Raw genomic sequence first — 17,262 nt, forward strand, 5'->3', positions numbered from 1 at the left:
TAGTTGCTGCTTTATCAATTGGAAAATCAAAGTGAAATTACACACAGGCAATTCCATCAATTCCTTAATGATAATTAAGCAGTTAATTAGATAAGCCAGTGCACCATTGGTCCTTCCAGCAAGGTGGTCCCCAACTAAATGAATGATGAGCAGTGGCGGTGCGTCCATAGGGGGCGCTGGTGCGCCGCACCACCATGCCCACCCCCTGAATAAAACGTGAATAAGAATGACTGAGAAACGAAATCTACAGCCTGTAATTTATTTAAAATTAGCAATCCAGAAACGTAAATATTATATAATATAAGTAGGCACTAACCAAAGGCAGTGATTAAAAGTTGTATTATGCTGCCACGTTAGTATTATGCCTCCATTAAATGTGAAATGTTGTTTACGTTGTGTAACGTTCCTGATTGGTTACTGAGTGTCACATGTTGGTGCGCGTTCATCTGTAGCCCTTGTCTTTCTGCATTGAAGAGTAATGCATTGCGGTCCACATGTCTTCAATACAAACTATAGGCAGCCACTTGGTCGCGAAAAATGTGCGATCCATGACATGTTATTCACACCACTAAGCAGTTGGGGGCAGCATAAACATTACAGCACAGTGTGACATGGGTTTAACACACAGCCACAACAACATATGCTAGAAAAACGAGGGATGAGACAGATGAATGGAGCCAGGTAAAGTCAAGATAATAATAGTTTAATTCACTTGCATAATGGAACAATAAGAGGAAAAATAAAACTCTGTGAAATCACTGCAGAAAACACCATTTGAGAGAAAAAATAAGAATTAAAGAGCTGGGTCCAGACAAACCTGATGTAATCATCACAAATGTATGTACAAAATAACAAAAAGTAAAAAAGAATGGCAGAGTCATGGCTTTGAGGGTTCTTTTATAAGGACTTTTTGTTTATTTTTTTGCTAATGTTAAAGCCACTGTAGCAAGGTCATGTGGCTTTGAGCCATTGCACTTTTTTATGGCACTGGTCGTTCTGTCTCAGGTTTGTTTCTTTAACCCTATATGAACCTTTTGTTACATTTTGATATATTTAATAAACCTTAGACAGGCTCCCTTAGTAGATATATTTAATAAACCTTAGACAGGCTCCCTTAGTAGATATATTTAATAAACCTTAGACAGGCTCCCTTAGTAGATATATTTAATAAACCTTAGACAGGCTCCCTCAGTAGATATTTAATCTATGATACCTAGTGCATGTTTTCTTGATTTTGTTATAGCGCCCTCCCTAGGACAAATGTCACCGGCCGCCACTGATGATGAGTTTGTAACCAAATGGACACTTATTGAATCTTTAACTCTTGATAGAATGAAACCAAATGAACCAATCAGAGTAAATATCTGCATTCATTAATGTAATACCAGAACAGAAGTCTACACAATTAGATGTCAAATAATTGTCATTTTGATCAATGTTTGCCTGTTATCTCTCCTAATGGTACCAACGTCAATACAGAATGGAATTGTGGACAAACTTTTATAGAAAATATGTTTTAGTCTCTAAATGTTCTGATGAATTGAAAAGGGTGGACCCTGTTGTAAACAATTAAGTGTAATGCTGTATCAGTGTGCCTCCACAGACCACAGTAACAGTCTTTGTATTGAGTTGTGCTTTCATGTGAAATGTACCCATTCTGCAAACTGTTAATAAATACTGCAATCTTATCAAACGACAACAAAATATTCTAATAGTTTTGGGTCTGATTGAGTCGGCTATAATTCTCATCAAATGGTGGTCCGTGGCTCAAATGGGTCTGAGAGGCTAAATGTCATCAAATGGTGATCCGTGGCTCCTCAAATGCCGAATAAATAGGCTTGCAAACCACTGAGCTAAATGAGCCAACACCATTAAACACTCACCTGTTTCCACTGCAGATTCTTGTAGAAGCTTTTTTTGTTTTTCACCAGCCAGGTAAAAACACTGACGAGTCTAGTCTACTCGATGTCCATGTCAATTAAATGTTACATTACGAGTTATTCATTCAAACAAACGGCTTGTTGTAAGTTACAAACACTAGCAGGCACGTGTTGGGAGTTGGCGTGTGTGCGGTTACTTTTTTTTACCAGGTGCGGTGGTGCGACCTGAGGACTTAAATTGCATGCACATGCGCATCCCGTGCACCGCAGCTCAAGGAAACCCCCCCCCCCCCCCCCCCCCCCCCCCACACACACACACACACACACCTACACTTACACACGCACACAAACACACACGCGGCACACAATTTATTCATTAATTCGTTCGTTCGTTCGTCCGTCCATCCATCCATTCATTCATTCAGAATCATTCATTCATTAATTATTTCGTTCGTTCGTTCGTTCATTCATTCATTTCATGACAGTAAGACTGAATGACGTTATAGGCTATATGGCTGCAATGCAGCCATATAGGGTTGATACTAACCATGAAAAGTTGAATCATACACTTCAATGCAGCCGCTGCATTGAAGTGTATGATTCAACTTTTCATGGTTTATATTAAATTGTTTTAAAATGTTAGTGTTATAGTAGGCCTATAGTCTATAGAGTAGCCTAAAACATAATTTAAAAAAGCAAAGTAACTTATGGGGGCAAATTAATCGCAATATTTCTTATTTCTGTGATTTCTTCTTCCTGTGAAGCACTTTACAATTTACAATTTAGGCATTTAGCAGACGCTCTTAATCCAGAGCGATTTACAGTAAGCAAGTACAAAAAACATGGTAGGCCTAATACATATGTAAAAAGTCTTCATATAAGCTATAAACAGTGGAATATCTATAGAGCACCGAAGTCTGACGTCACTTTCAGTAGAGGGCGCCAGTAGACAGGTTCATGTATTTTTTTAGTTGCATTATAATCACATTTTATTAGTGTGGTTGCCCAAAGGGCAACCAGACTCTAGTAATTGTAACACTTTATTGTGGGCTCGCCACAGCGAGCACACAATAGTTATTGCCAGTCTATATTTATTATTCTGCTTCTTTATTCTTCTTTATTCCACCCTTTGTTTTTTGTTGAGTTTTTAGATTTTATTTTAACCTTGTTTTTCATCATTTGTGAACATGGGCTAAAGCCCCTACCGTACGGCATACTATAGCACGCCGTTTTTCATCATTTTTGAGGATTTGAAAAAATTTCAAAATTTCAAAAACATGGGTTATAGCCCATCGTTTTTTTAATTTTTGATTTTTTTTTTAACCTCGTTTTTCATCATTTTTGAACATGGGCTATAGCCCCTACCGTACGGCATACTATAGCACGCCGTTTTTCATCATTTTTGAGGATTTGAAAAATTAAAAAAAACATGGGTTATAGCCCATCGTTTTTTTAATTTTTTAATTTTATTTTTAACCTCGTTTTTCATCCTTTTTTAACATGGGCTATAGCCCCTACCGTACGGCATACTATAGCACGCAGTTTTTCTTCATTTTTGAGGATTTGAAAAAAAAAAAATTTTTAAAAACATGGGTTATAGCCCATCGTTTTTTGAATGTTTGAATATATTTTTTAACCGCGTTTTTCATCATTTTTGAACATGGGCTATAGCCCATATCGTACGGCATACTATAGCACGCCGTTTTTCATAATCTTTGAGGATTTGAAAAAAATGAAAAATAAAAAAAACATGGGTTATAGCCCATTGTTTTTTGAATTTTAGATTTTTTTTTAACCTTGTTTTTCATCATTTGTGAACATGGGCTAAAGCCCATACCGTACGGCATACTATAGCACGCCGTTTTTCATCATTTTTGAGGATTTGAAAAAAATTCAAAAAACATGGGTTATAGCCCATCGTTTTTTGAGTTTTTGATATTTTTTTTAACCTTGTTTTTCATAATTTGTGAAAATGGGCTAAAGCCCATACCGTACGGCATACTATAGCACGCCGTTTTTCATCATTTTTGAGGATTTGAAAAAATTTAAAAAAATAAAAAAACATGGGTTATAGCCCATCGTTTTTTGAATTTTATTTATCCTCGTTTTTCATCATTTTGTATGTAGGACTAGTAGCATGCCAACGTTTTTGCTATTGCCATAGAGAATGCATTGGGCGTTTAAGTTAAATAACTCAGAAACTATAAAACATTTCAAAGTAAAAAAGTTCCAGCATGTGTCTCCACAGTAAGCTGAATAATAAAAAGAGTGAATGGAGTTTCTAGGTGAAAGTGATTTTTGACGTGCCAATGTCTGCCATTGAGCCCCATTGTAAATTTGAAAGCACTATATTTCTAAAACTATGAAACATTTCAAAGATTCCTTTTCAGGCAAACATGTCCACCGTAAGATGAACCTAAGTAACTCAAACTCAAAGGAGTGCAATAACTCTAAGAAACCCATAGCCACAGCATCTGTAGCATCATCCAGGTGCAGATTAAGATCACCTGAGATAAGAGTTCTGTCATAGTTAGTGGAGCAGATAGATAAAAGTTCTGATATTTCTGTTAGAAATATTGCTTTACTGCATTTTGGCGGGCGATAAATGCTAATCATTGGCATAGAGGATTTACCAAGTAATATAGTGGCCTGGTATTCAAAGGATGTAAAGCTGCCCAGGGTCAGAGCCTTGAATTTTAATGTGTCTGAAAAGAATATTGCCAGTCCACCTCCTTTCTTAGCCTCGCGAACAGAGTGAATGAAACTGTAGTTTGCGGGACAGGCTGGCGCTAGGAGAAAAGCTCCATCCGAGCCAAGCCATGTCTCTGTTAGAAAGATTATATCTAGCTTCTCTTTACAGATTATATCATTTACAGAGGAGGACTTATTTATTAGTGACCTGATGTTAAACAAGGCAAGGTTAAGCTTGTTATCACATTTAGTGGGAGGAGTCTTGGGTCTACAGGGAATATGAATGAGATTTGATGGGGTGACTGTGCGGGGGATGAAATTAACTGAAGGTAGTCTTGTCCTAATGGAGTTGCTAGGTGTAAGTATGTAGGCCTAGTAGCATGCCAAAGTTTGTGCTATTGCCATAGAGAATGCATTGGGCGTTTAAGTTAAATAACTCAGAAACTATAAAACATTTCAAAGTAAAACTTTCCAGCATGTGTCTCCACAGTAAGCTGAATAATAAAAAGTGTGAATGGAGTTTCTAGGTGAAAGTAATTTCTGACGTGCCCCATTGTAAATTTGAAAGCACTATATTTCTAAAACTATGAAACATTTCAAAGATTCCTTTTCAGGCAAACATGTCCACCTCCACCGTAAGATGAACCTAAGTAGGCTAGAATGGGGTTGGTAGGTTTAAGTATGTATGACTAGTAGCATGCCAAAGTTTGTGATATTGCCATAGAGAATGCATTGGGCGTTTAAGTTAAATAACTCAGAAACTATAAAACATTTCAAAGTAAAACTTTCCAGTGTCTCCACAGTAAGCTGGGGAGTTGCACCTAGGTAGCACCTTGCTGGCAAGATGGCAGCCATGTAAAAGTCCTGTGCGTGCCCGTCGGCCACCATACGTACTCTCAGAGTTACAGACCTGTAAGGTTCCATCAATTGGTTCTAGTTCTAGTGAACAGAAATAATAAATAAATAGTTGGTAACCTAACTGTAGGGAGTGCAAACACATTAAAGAACCTGGGGGCTATCTATGAAAAGGCATCACAATAAACAGGAAAAAAAATGTAACCATGTAAATACAACAAATTGAGCAGAGCACTGCAGGGAGTTGAACCCCATTCCGGTAAACCAGAAGTACACAACAACCAGTGCCTTGGTTTTCGTTTTGTTGTACAGGTCAATTCATGGAAATGTAAATTTTGCATTTCAACGGTAAAGTAATTTCACAATTTACATTGTAGGCAATAATTAATAACGGTATGGCACCAGGCCAAAGCCATGGGGAGAGAGTATGTTTTGCACTCTGAGTGTGTGTGTGTGTGTGTGTGTGTGTGTCCGTCAGTTTGTTAAAGGTATTATGACATGATTTATAACATAATTTTAACAACATTAAAAGTCTTGGCCATGGTCCTTCAATCGTGTCTAAAAAGTTTGAACACTCAACTCCACTCCAGTATTTATTTTTTTCTCGTTTTTGTGTATGTCTAATCTTCATCCTGAAAAGCCATGGAAAAACACATTATTTTAGCCTGTAGATGTCGGTAATTCCCCCTTTCCTGTCAACCCAAGATGCTACTTTGACAACTTGGTAGGAAGTCATCGTCAAAAATAAAAGAGTCATCTAGGCCAGTTGGTATCCAGTGTAAGGACTTGTGTTGATTGACACAGCCAACAACAGAGCAGATTGATTTTTCTTTAGAAGCCATTATTAGTAAATATTACAAAGAAACAAAGTCGCGATCACAATGAGGAAGCGGAGAAGAGAGGGTAGGCACTAGGCAGGGAGCAGAGGGGAGGGGGCGGAGCTTTAGCGGAGATCTACGTATATCTCTGCCGTCCAACCAGATGAGATATTTTTGCATAATTATTCACAGAAGTCCAGAAAGCAGAGAATACACTGAATGTTCAAACTTCGTTTTTTTTTGGTGACATTGATGTCAAGAAAAGCCAAAAAAGCCAAAAAATCTACAAAAATGTGTTTTAAATGTCACAATCCCTTTAACAGCTAATCTCCAGCACCATTAACCCGGTCGATGCCAAATTTTGCACACACACTCCCTGGATGCCAACGATGAACCTCTGCCCCACACTTTCCAGGACGGCCTGTATAGCACCACACATTTTTGTATGCCCTCCGAGACTATGGACTATAGCCTTTCGCTTTTCCGTGATTTTCACCTTTTTTTCAAATCCTCCGAAATCGTGAAAAACAACATACTGTACTATAGTATGCCCTCCGTGACCATGGACTATAGCCTTTGGCTTTTCCGCGATTTCACCTTTTTTCAAATCCTAAACAATGATGAAGAATCGCGCACTATAGCATGCCACTTAATGACCTTGACCAATATCAATGACCTTGACCAGTATAAATGACCTTCACCAGTATAAATGACCGTGACCAGTATATGACTGTGACTAATGTTTAAAAACCGTCGACAGTAACCATTCAGCTACTGGAACACTGTTGTACAGTACAGTTTTGTAGAAACATCATATATAAACATCATAACAAGTAACTTCATAAGTGATAGACGTTTGAACACAAAAACAACAACAGCGTTAAGTATTAAATAACATTTAATTACTTACCTGCTCCGACGACGGACCCGATGTCTTGTAGTCATATTGTAGTCCTCCTACGTTACATCCGGGTCCCATCCCCTTATCATTGTAAATACAAAATAGCTACATATGAACGCGTGAATCTTTTATTTTTACAATAACGTTATTTGTCAGAAAGGAAGCCATTGAGGGTTAAAATGGGTCTTAATGCTTCCAACTTGAGTAGAATTATTAATGTAACTGTAAAGTGTCCATGACAAAGAAAATATATGACGTGGAACTTCCTCAAGAACCCGGAAATGGCTGACGTCACGCTTAAATACACTATAGAGAGACCGATCTGTAACTTGGCAGCGCCCTCGGTGGTCTAGTGGACTAGTCATCTGACTTAGAGTCCTAATCTCGTAACTTTGCCCTGTTCAAACCCCGTTGGTAAATTTCCTACAACACGGACTACTTGTTTTTGTGAGGTTATGGTTAGGGCTAGTTTGACATGCATTAGACTGCGGACCCACATTTAGTGGCATTTCTGTCTCTGGGACCCCCAGCCAGTAGCCTAACGGGGGTCCCCGGACCCCAGCAACTGACAGGTAGGTAGGCCTACTGGGGGTCCCCAGGCCCCAGCAACTGACAGGTAGGTACTGCATGGGTTCCCCGGACCCCCCAGTCTGTGACTCACTGTGCTATTGTAGGCTATAGGCCTATTGTTATTATAGGTCAGTCCGTAAACACTGAAGTTGGTGCTTTGCATGAAAGTAAGGATAGCACTCAATGAATTGATTCACAAAACACTTGTATGGCGTCTATATCGTATGACGCAGAGAGGCTAAAGCGGGGAAACGTTTTAGTTGTCAGACTCGCTGCATGCTTTAGTCGTTGTCTGCATGAGAATCACTGCTCCAGGCCAGGGTACTGCTTTTGTTATATTGTATTAAAGTTAGAGAACATTACCACTGTGAATTTACAATTTACAATTTAGGCATTTAGCAGACGCTCTTAATCCAGAGCGACTTACATTTAAGCAAGAACAAAAGCATGGGAATACATCACATAAAAGTATTTATCATGAAACATGCGTAAGCTAAGAAAGTAACAGTGGAATATCTATATAATGAAACTATACATACACTATACATATAAATATACATATTTACTACTATGCTATACATATGTACTATGGCGTGCTATGACTAAATACAATACAATTATAGTGCTGTCTACATAACATGCTATAAGTCTGTATAAAATGCTATCTAAGCCAACATAAATGCTATCTAATCACTGCTCCAGGCCAAGGTACTGCTTTTGTTATATTGTATTAAAGTTAGAGAACATTACCACAGTGAATCACTGCTCCAGGCCAGGGTACTGCTTTTGTTATATTGTATTAAAGTTAGAGAACATTACCACAGTGAATCACAGCATAGTAAAAAGCGATTGCGGTCAACGAAGTTGGACCTCCCCCGTTCACCCCCTCTCTCCTTCCATTCATGAAATGCCGCGTCGCGAACAGCTGACTTTACTATGAGTGACGTAGGGTAGTAGCACGCAACACCACGTGACCCATATAACTGTCACCAACAACACTTTTAATTATATTACATGAAGCAGACAGCCCTGTGATGAAACCTTTAGCATTACACTGTGTGGTTAATACGTTTTTATTCACAATGGAATGTTATTGTAGCCTACTCTTAATATATCATGGTGTAGCACAGCACAGTAGATTCATATTTCAATCGATCTGGGATGTTAAAATATTGTGCAAAACTCTGTTCAATGAATGGCCTCTTCTGCTACATTAAACATTACTAAACATTAAACGTTACTTATACCTGTTATTGAGACTCCTGTAGAGCATGTTGACATGGATAGCTTGGTTAGTAGTATCTCTGTTATAGTTAATGCAGTTTGATTAAATGAATAGCCTATTTTATTAGACAAAAATGTAGAACAGTAGTACAGTACCGTCAAAACAAAATACTTCACATGCAAGTAAAGGCATGGTGTTGCAAAGCAAAAAAAGCACTGGTAGTATTAAGTAGGCCTACTATCCAAGCTTCTGCCTGGATATAGGGTCCGAAGCCCTACAGCGCTGTGACCTGCTGACTGCCTCACCTTAGTCCTGTTGTATGTTTACATTAAGTATGAAATGCACTATTTTAGTGTAAAGACGCTGTGTTCAGATTACCACACATGAAACCCACTTTATTGTATATTACACTTTATTACCATACAACAGTAATACAACATCATTATTTTGTGAGGTCTCATATTTGTGGGGTCTCACAGACAGTGTCCACTGTGGGGTCTCACAGACAGTGTCCACTCACATAGACAGACAGACAGACAGACAGACAGACAGACAGACAGACAGACAGACAGACAGACAGACAGACAGACAGACAGACAGACAGATACTAGATAGATAGATAGATAGATAGATAGATAGATAGTTTATTTGTCTTCTTCATTGCATTCTTAATGGCAATAGCACAAACTTTGGCATGCTACTAGTCCTACATACTTATGCCTAGAAACCTCATTCAAACTTTAGAATGTTCATCTTACGGGACATGTTTGCCTGAAAATGAATCTTTGAAATGTTTCATAGTTTTAGAAATATAGTGCTTTGAAGTTTGAGAAATTAATAATGGGTGTCAATGGCATTTATTGGCACATCAAAAAATTGCTTTCACCTAGAGAGTGATTTTCATATTTATTTTTAATTCTCGAAAATCATGAAAAACTATGCATACTACGTCTTCCGCAACCATGTTCATTCATTCATTTGTGTGTTCATTCATTCATTCATTCAAAAGATCATGAAAATTATGAAAAAACGACACACTATAGTATGTATTTATAGTATTTTTAATCCTTCAAAATCATGAAAATCACACATGTGTGAAGTAAGTGGTGCAACTCCGTGTGGAACTCCCTGGAACTTCCACACCCACAGGAACGCGCCCAGGGTGCCGGCCCGGTTCCGGCGAGCTGCCCCACGTCCAAAACAGTCGAGAAATGACAGAGTTACCATGTGGGGTCTAGGGGGTCCCTCTACTGTACACCCGAAATCATCAAATATACAGATAGTGTGTGTGTGTGTGTGTGTGTGTGTGTGTGTGCGCGTTAGGCTGCGCAACAGTGACATTTGGTTGTGAAAACCAACCAAACGCTATTTTCATGCTCGGACAGACCCAGCCAGCCATCCAGCCAGGGACACACAAAGCTCCGTAATGATTAATTAAGTGGTTGCACCACTCTTACAAAACCCCCAACTCTCCTCTCCTCCTCTCAATTCCAAAAGAACAGACTGTACTGTAAGTAAGATGTGTGTAGTACGTCTCACAGACGTAGTGTTGTAGAGGACTTTGAAGTGTCACACAGAACACTGTACAGTCGCCCACAAAGACCTGTGATGTGTTGCTGTGAGGGAAACCATTTCAAACCGTTTTGTACCAGTTCTATCACAAAGGAGTCCGTTGAAATGCACCCTGATGGACGTGTTGATGTGGCGACCACCAAACACCACCCCACACACACACAAACACCTCAGGAACTGAGTTACAAGTACATTAGAGCTGCCAACCCTTGTCCCTTGAATTACGGACTCGTCCTTTTATTTAAAAACAAAGCGGAGTAGCCTAGCTCCAGCCCTGAATTAAGAAAATATGTTCTGGAAGTGAAACGAAATGAAAATTCAGACTGAGTGTCAGGCTACTGGCGGGGGGCCTATGCTGCACTTATTTTTCATTTATTTCAGTTAGCATGCCTATAATATTTTAATTTTACTATATTAACCCTCTACACACACACACACACACACACACACACACACGGAAAAATTCATGTTTCCAAATGATGTTTATTATACACTGTTTTACACTCAAATGATACACATCAGTTCAAAACGTCAGCAGTGAGTAGCAAGTACCAAAATGTTAGTGAAATGCTCCTTTAGCTCAGCGCCTGCAGAGTGAATCCACAACCTGCAGGGAGAGTAGTAGAGCTCACACTACTACCTCTACTACTATTCTATTCTTAATGTCTTCCTTTTGCACTTTCTTCACTGCTCTTCGTCTGAAAGGAGCACTTCACCCGTTTTCAACCATATCTTCATATAATTGGTCCTCACCAGAGCCTTGGATACCTATTGAGAATGGGGACAACCAACTGGGACAAGTCCTGAACCGGAAGTAAGCAGAAATGCATTGGACTCAGGCAACACAGCCCAGCTTTAATGATCTTAAATCCCTTTATTTTTAGATTGTTTTGTAGTAATAGTACAACATAAACATTAATGAGACTTTTAGTTGTTACTGTACGATACTTTAAAACAGTTGTCATGTTGCACACATGCCTAAAATAGCTCTTATTTGAGCCGCCCTCGTTAAAAACAATGTATTTCCAACTCCAGCTTGTCTCAGTTCAGGCTGCGTGAACAGCGCTCGAGCGCTCGGTTTCTGCCCCCTCAATGTCGTAACTCTTCTATTAGATGGCTCTGGTTCACACTAGACAAAAGCTCCTCATAACATGGCACCATTTCTGTGTACTGTGTTTACGTAACACCCAGGAATCGAACCTGCAGGGTCTCTCCCGCGTGGAAAGCCAACATCTTAACACATTCTGACCTGAGATCAGATTCATACGAGGTTTCCGCTGGACACACGCTGGTCTGACGAACCCATTCTGACCTGAGATCAGATTCTAAAAATGTCAGTCGTTCTTCGATTTTTTTCAAAAATAGCAGACCTACAAGCTCGTATCGCGCCACTCGGTGGCGCGATACGAGCTTGTAGATCTGCTATTTTTCAATAGCTAAAGCACAACATGATGCCGACACCAAAATGGGTGCCCGGACAGAATGGGTTAACCACTAAGCGAAGGGATATCAAACACATTTCAAATACAATTTCAACCTTTGTAGTTTATTCATTCATGTATCAATTATTAATGCAAGAGCAATGTCTTCTGTTTCTATATGCTCTTGCATTGAGAAAAACACAAAATAAAATAAAAGGTTTAAATGGCGTTAAAAATGACCTGCCTATCGATGAGGCCAAAAGCCAGAGACACAGAGTGAGTAGGCCTACACAGAAATAGAGCCATCTTAGAATAATGAGCATTAATTCATGAAGACCAATTATATGAATAAAAAGCTTGAAAATGGGTGCAGAATGAATTTAATATCCATTTTCTTTTGTAAATGAAAAGCACATTGTTGTTGAAATGTGTAATGACAATAAACTTGACTTACTGTTCATAAACAAAATGGAAAAAAAGTGCCTGCACATGAAAAAAGTTTAATAGTGTATTATGTGAGACGCTGCAATATCCTACATGAAGCAATGTTAAATAAAAAAACATCAGTTTCTTTGCTACATTGAAAAGTAAAACGCAGCAATTCTCAAACCCTTTTAATTTCAAATGAACCCCAGTCTGGTATAAATTTGTGCCATGGACCCACATAACTCTTGACTGAGAGTTCAGACCATTTGGTTCCTAGTAACTATCGATCGTTTAGCTAGGGGTGGGGGGGCTATAGCTCCACTCTGAGACAGTGTTAATTTTGACAGCAAATTTAGTTTTAGTAGTATTTTAGTAATCTGAAACTTTTTACTTTTAGTCTAGCTATCATACGATTTTAATCGACTAAATCTACAGTTGATTAAGTCGACCAAAAAATATATTCTGGCAGCCGTTGTAATGCTTGATTTTACACTTTGGCTGCATGTTGAAAATAGTTAAGTTCTTAGTTCTACTGGAACTCTTCTCCACTAGTCCCTCAACTCCCTCCCTAACATTTTGGTATAGTTTTTTTATTTGTTGACGAAACTGTCGACGAACATTTTCAGTTTTAGTTGACAAAATTAACACTGTCTGGTTATTAGGGAGTAGGGAACCCCCCTCTGTTTGAGAACCGCTGCAGTAATAATTAATTCATATTTTCTGATGGCTGCTACTGTACAATTTCTCCTTCAGAGTGGATGTTTCTGTGTGTCTGGATCAACCACGCTATACTACCGACCAACGCTTAGCCGTATTTGTACTCTCTGCAGGTTTTGCACGCTGGGAATAGCCGGTATACAAGCTCACAACACATCGGCAGGTAGACGGGCCTTATTTCGCTGTGCGACACAGGCGGCAGGCACACAACTTAGCATACATCACTTGTAACTTTCATAGAAATACTTCTTACAGTCGGCACTCACAAAAAGTCTTTGCCTTTAAAAAAAATTGCTCAGCATCAGTTTGACAAATAGTTGCGTTTCGGCTCTTCTTTTATCTTTATTTACCCAGGAGAGGTTGGCTGAGCACGAGTGCTTTTTGTCCATAAACACACAAACAAACACACACACACACACACACACACACACACACACACACACACACACACACACACACACACACACACACACACACACACACACACACACACACACACACACACACACACACACACACACACACACACACACACACACACACACACACACACACACACACACACACACGTGGTGGCCATTCACTTCACCACACAGATTGATCCTGCCGGTCCGGGAAATCGAACTGGGAACCTTTTGGTCACAAACACACATCCTCTAACCTTGACCATTGACTACCAGGTATTCATTAATTAATTTGTACACCACTGCGAGTGATCTTTCAGTAGAGACCCTCTTTTTTAAGGCCCACGGGTCCGGTAAACGCTGTATAACCCATTCTGACCTGAGATCAGATTCATACGAGGGTTTCCGCCGGACACACACTGGTCTGATGAACCCATTCTGACCTGAGATCAGATTCTAAAAATGTCAGTCGCTCTTCGATTTTTCAAAAATAGCAGACCTACAAGCTCGTATCGCGCCACTCGGTGGCGCGATATGAGCTTGTAGATCTGCTATTTTTATATAGCTAAAGCATAACATGATGCCGACACCAAAATGGGTGCCCGTTCAGAATGGGATAAAGTGACGGGCGATTGTATTTCCATTCACCCAGAAAATACATTTTTTAACCGCGATCATCTGCCCTTTAGTTATGGGCTGTTGAATAAAGCTTATTTTGACCAAAAACACAAGCTGTGAAAAAAATAATCGGAGATAAATGCATTAATAGTAAATCTATTTACATCGAGGCGGACTGAGACAGACTTTTCACTTCTGGTTCGTTTCCGGTTTTATCTGTCTCCTATAGCAACCTAGAGACATTCATACGTTGAAGGTGAAGAGCACAATCTAAAGTAATTTTGAAATGACGTCTGGGGACGTCAATGGCAGTGTGGGATTTGAAATAACCTCATGGGACGGACGGCCCCCAAATAACCCATTCTGAACGGGCACCCATTTTGCTCATATCGCGCCACCGAGTGGCGCGATACGAGCTTGTAGGTCTGCTATTTTTGAAAAATCGAAGAGCGACTGACATTTTTAGAATCTGATATCAGGTCAGAATGGGTTCATCAGACCAGTGTGTGTCCGGCGGAAACCTCGTATGAATCTGATCTCAGGTCAGAATGGGTTAATTGATATAGAGGTCACCTCCGCTGAGCCAGGGCAAAGGTCTGAGAACCCGAAACGCGTCCATTTGTCAGACTGCAGCTGGAAAACGCAAATCATTATTTTGTGAATGAGGACAGTTTGTTAACTTATTAAGACCTGAAGTCCACTCTAGAATATCTTACAGTTACATCCTACAGTTAGCCTGTTAGCCTGATGAAGGTCCTATACACTGACACGAAAACGCGTATTCAGGGCGGAGTCACCACCCCCAGGGTAAGTTGTGATTTGCTCTCGTTCACTGCAATGCAATTTGAAGCATTTCCAAAACAATATTGCGCAGAGTAGCGATTATCAAACATATTTGCAATGCCATACGTTGAAAGGTCTGTTGCCCGTGGACAAGGCACGTTACCTCAGCAAGTTAGATATTATCGGCATAGATGTTTGTCCGTATGTGATTAAGGATTGGAAAAAGTTGCATTGGCAGCCATAGAAAATTCTGCCCAGGGTAAAAAACCGGATGTGACGTTTCTGGGCGTTCCTGTCTTGTTTCGTGTCAGTGTATAGGCCTATAAGTTATATGTCTTTTGGCCGCCGACGTACATCTGAAAATGTGTTGTTCCAGCGACACCCCAGAAACATTTTTTTTTGCTTTAAAAAAATATGTATATTCAAAGAGGTGCACACATTTTCAAGATTTTTCAAAAATAGCAGATCTTCAAGCTCATAGCTCATAGCAATGTGACGTGCTAGGAGCTTGCATATCTGCTGTTTTTGGAATATCCAAGCAATGTGCTATACAGTATATATATACTGTTAGTTAAAATCTAAAATGATACAGATGCTTTCCCGGTTTTAGGACAGTTGCATTGCATTGTGGGACTGGACAATGTGTCACTTTCCCTTTTTGAAAAGGCAGCGAACAATCAACAGGTTGTCTGATTCACATTCCTGTTGGACTGAATCACTGAATATGACCAAGAGACGATCAAGGCAGTGAAGTACTCTATGTTCTGACATTCTATTGAACCATCTGTGTGCTCAATGTGGGAAACCAGTTTTAGGGGATGAAGTCCAGTCAGCCCGTGTGTGTGTGTCTGTGTGTGTGTGACTGTGTGTGTGTGTGTGTGTGTGTGTGTGTGTGTCTGTGTGTGTGTGTGTGTGTGTGTGTTTGTGACTGTGTGTGTGTGTGTGTGTGTGTGTGTGTGTGTGTGTCTGTGTGTGTGTGTGTGTGTTAGGCTACTGTTCAAACAGACATCACTCTGATCGATGTGACATTCCACCACCGTGTCACCATCATAACACAGTGATGGCATGCATGATGCCACCATGGTGCCAGGGGGTGCCAGTGGTTCATGACGCCACCACGGTGCCAGGGGTTCATGACGCCACCATGGTGCCAGGGGTGCCAGTGGTTCATGACGCCACCATGGTGCCAGTGGTTCATGACGCCACCATGGTGCCAGGGGTGGCAGTGGTTCATGACACCACCATGGTGCCAGGGGTGGCAGTGGTTCATGATGCCACCATGGTGCCAGGGGTGGCAGTGGTTCATGACACCACCATGGTGCCAGGGGTGGCAGTGGTTCATGATGCCACCATGGTGCCAGGGGTGGCAGTGGTTCATGATGCCACCATGGTGCCAGGGGTGGCAGTGGTTCATGACGCCACCATGGTGGCAGTGGTTCATGATGCCACCATGGTGCCAGGGGTGGCAGGGGTTCATGACGCCACCATGGTGCCAGGGGTGGCAGTGGTTCATGACGCCACCATGGTGCCAGGGGTGGCAGTGGTTCATGATGCCACCATGGTGCCAGGGGTGGCAGTGGTTCATGACGCCACCATGGTGCCAGGGGTGGTTCATGATGCCACCATGGTGCCAGGGGTGGCAGTGGTTCATGACGCCACCATGGTGCCAGGGGTGGCAGTGGTTCATGACGCCACCATGGTGCCAGGGGTGGCAGTGTTTCAGGGGTAGAGTGGCCGGATGGGAAGCGCAAGGTTCCCGCAGTTAGATCCAGGGCTCCCGCAGAGTTAGTGTCAAAGTGTCCTTGAGCAAGACACTGAACCCCCTAATTGCATCCCAACGTGCAGGTTGCTGCCTTGCATGGTTTCCTCTGCCATCGGTGTATGAATGTGTGTGTGAATGGGTGAATGTAATGCACAATCTATGTAAAGCGCCGTGGATAAAAGCGCTATATTTTTTCTTTTTGGATGCCACCATGCCCAGTGAGTCTCACCAGACAGCCTCAGGGTAGGCAGTGAGTAACAGCAGTTCCATCCAATCACACGTCTCTGTTCTCTCTCTCTCTCTCTCCCCTCTATGATGCAGCCAATCAGCAGCTTGCATCCACACAGTAAGGTCCTTTAAACGTCCCGTTGCATTGTGGGTAGCGTAGTCCTCTAGATGGTGGTGTCGGTGAAGTCTCGCCTGGCGAATCCTTTCTGCGCGGTGACAAAGAGATAGAAACAAGCAATGCTGCATGACTCTGAATCACTCTGATAATCTACACACTATTAATGTATCCATGTGTATCTATTAATGTATCCATGTGTATCTATTAATGTATCCATGTGTATCTATTAATGTATCCATGTGTATCTATGTGCTGTCAGGGCCCTGGATGGAG

At 40.9% G+C, this 17,262-nt stretch overlaps 1 protein-coding gene across 1 annotated transcript in view; it reads right to left on the bottom strand.

Annotated features, from left to right (window-relative positions):
* Positions 1-16,493: 16,493 nt before the first annotated feature.
* The window catches only part of LOC310854025 (plakophilin-3-like), a 75,256-nt gene continuing 74,487 nt past the window's right edge, over positions 16,494-17,262 (bottom strand). The window contains exon 14 of the mRNA XM_083758501.1: positions 16,494-17,077. Within this exon, the coding sequence (XP_083614627.1) occupies positions 17,036-17,077 (42 nt within the window). The 3' untranslated portion in view covers positions 16,494-17,035. The remainder of the gene's footprint in view (positions 17,078-17,262) is intronic.

The sequence above is a fragment of the Protomyctophum parallelum genome (genome assembly GCF_964188405.1).
Source record: "Protomyctophum parallelum genome assembly, chromosome: 2".
NCBI lineage: Eukaryota > Metazoa > Chordata > Actinopteri > Myctophiformes > Myctophidae > Protomyctophum > Protomyctophum parallelum.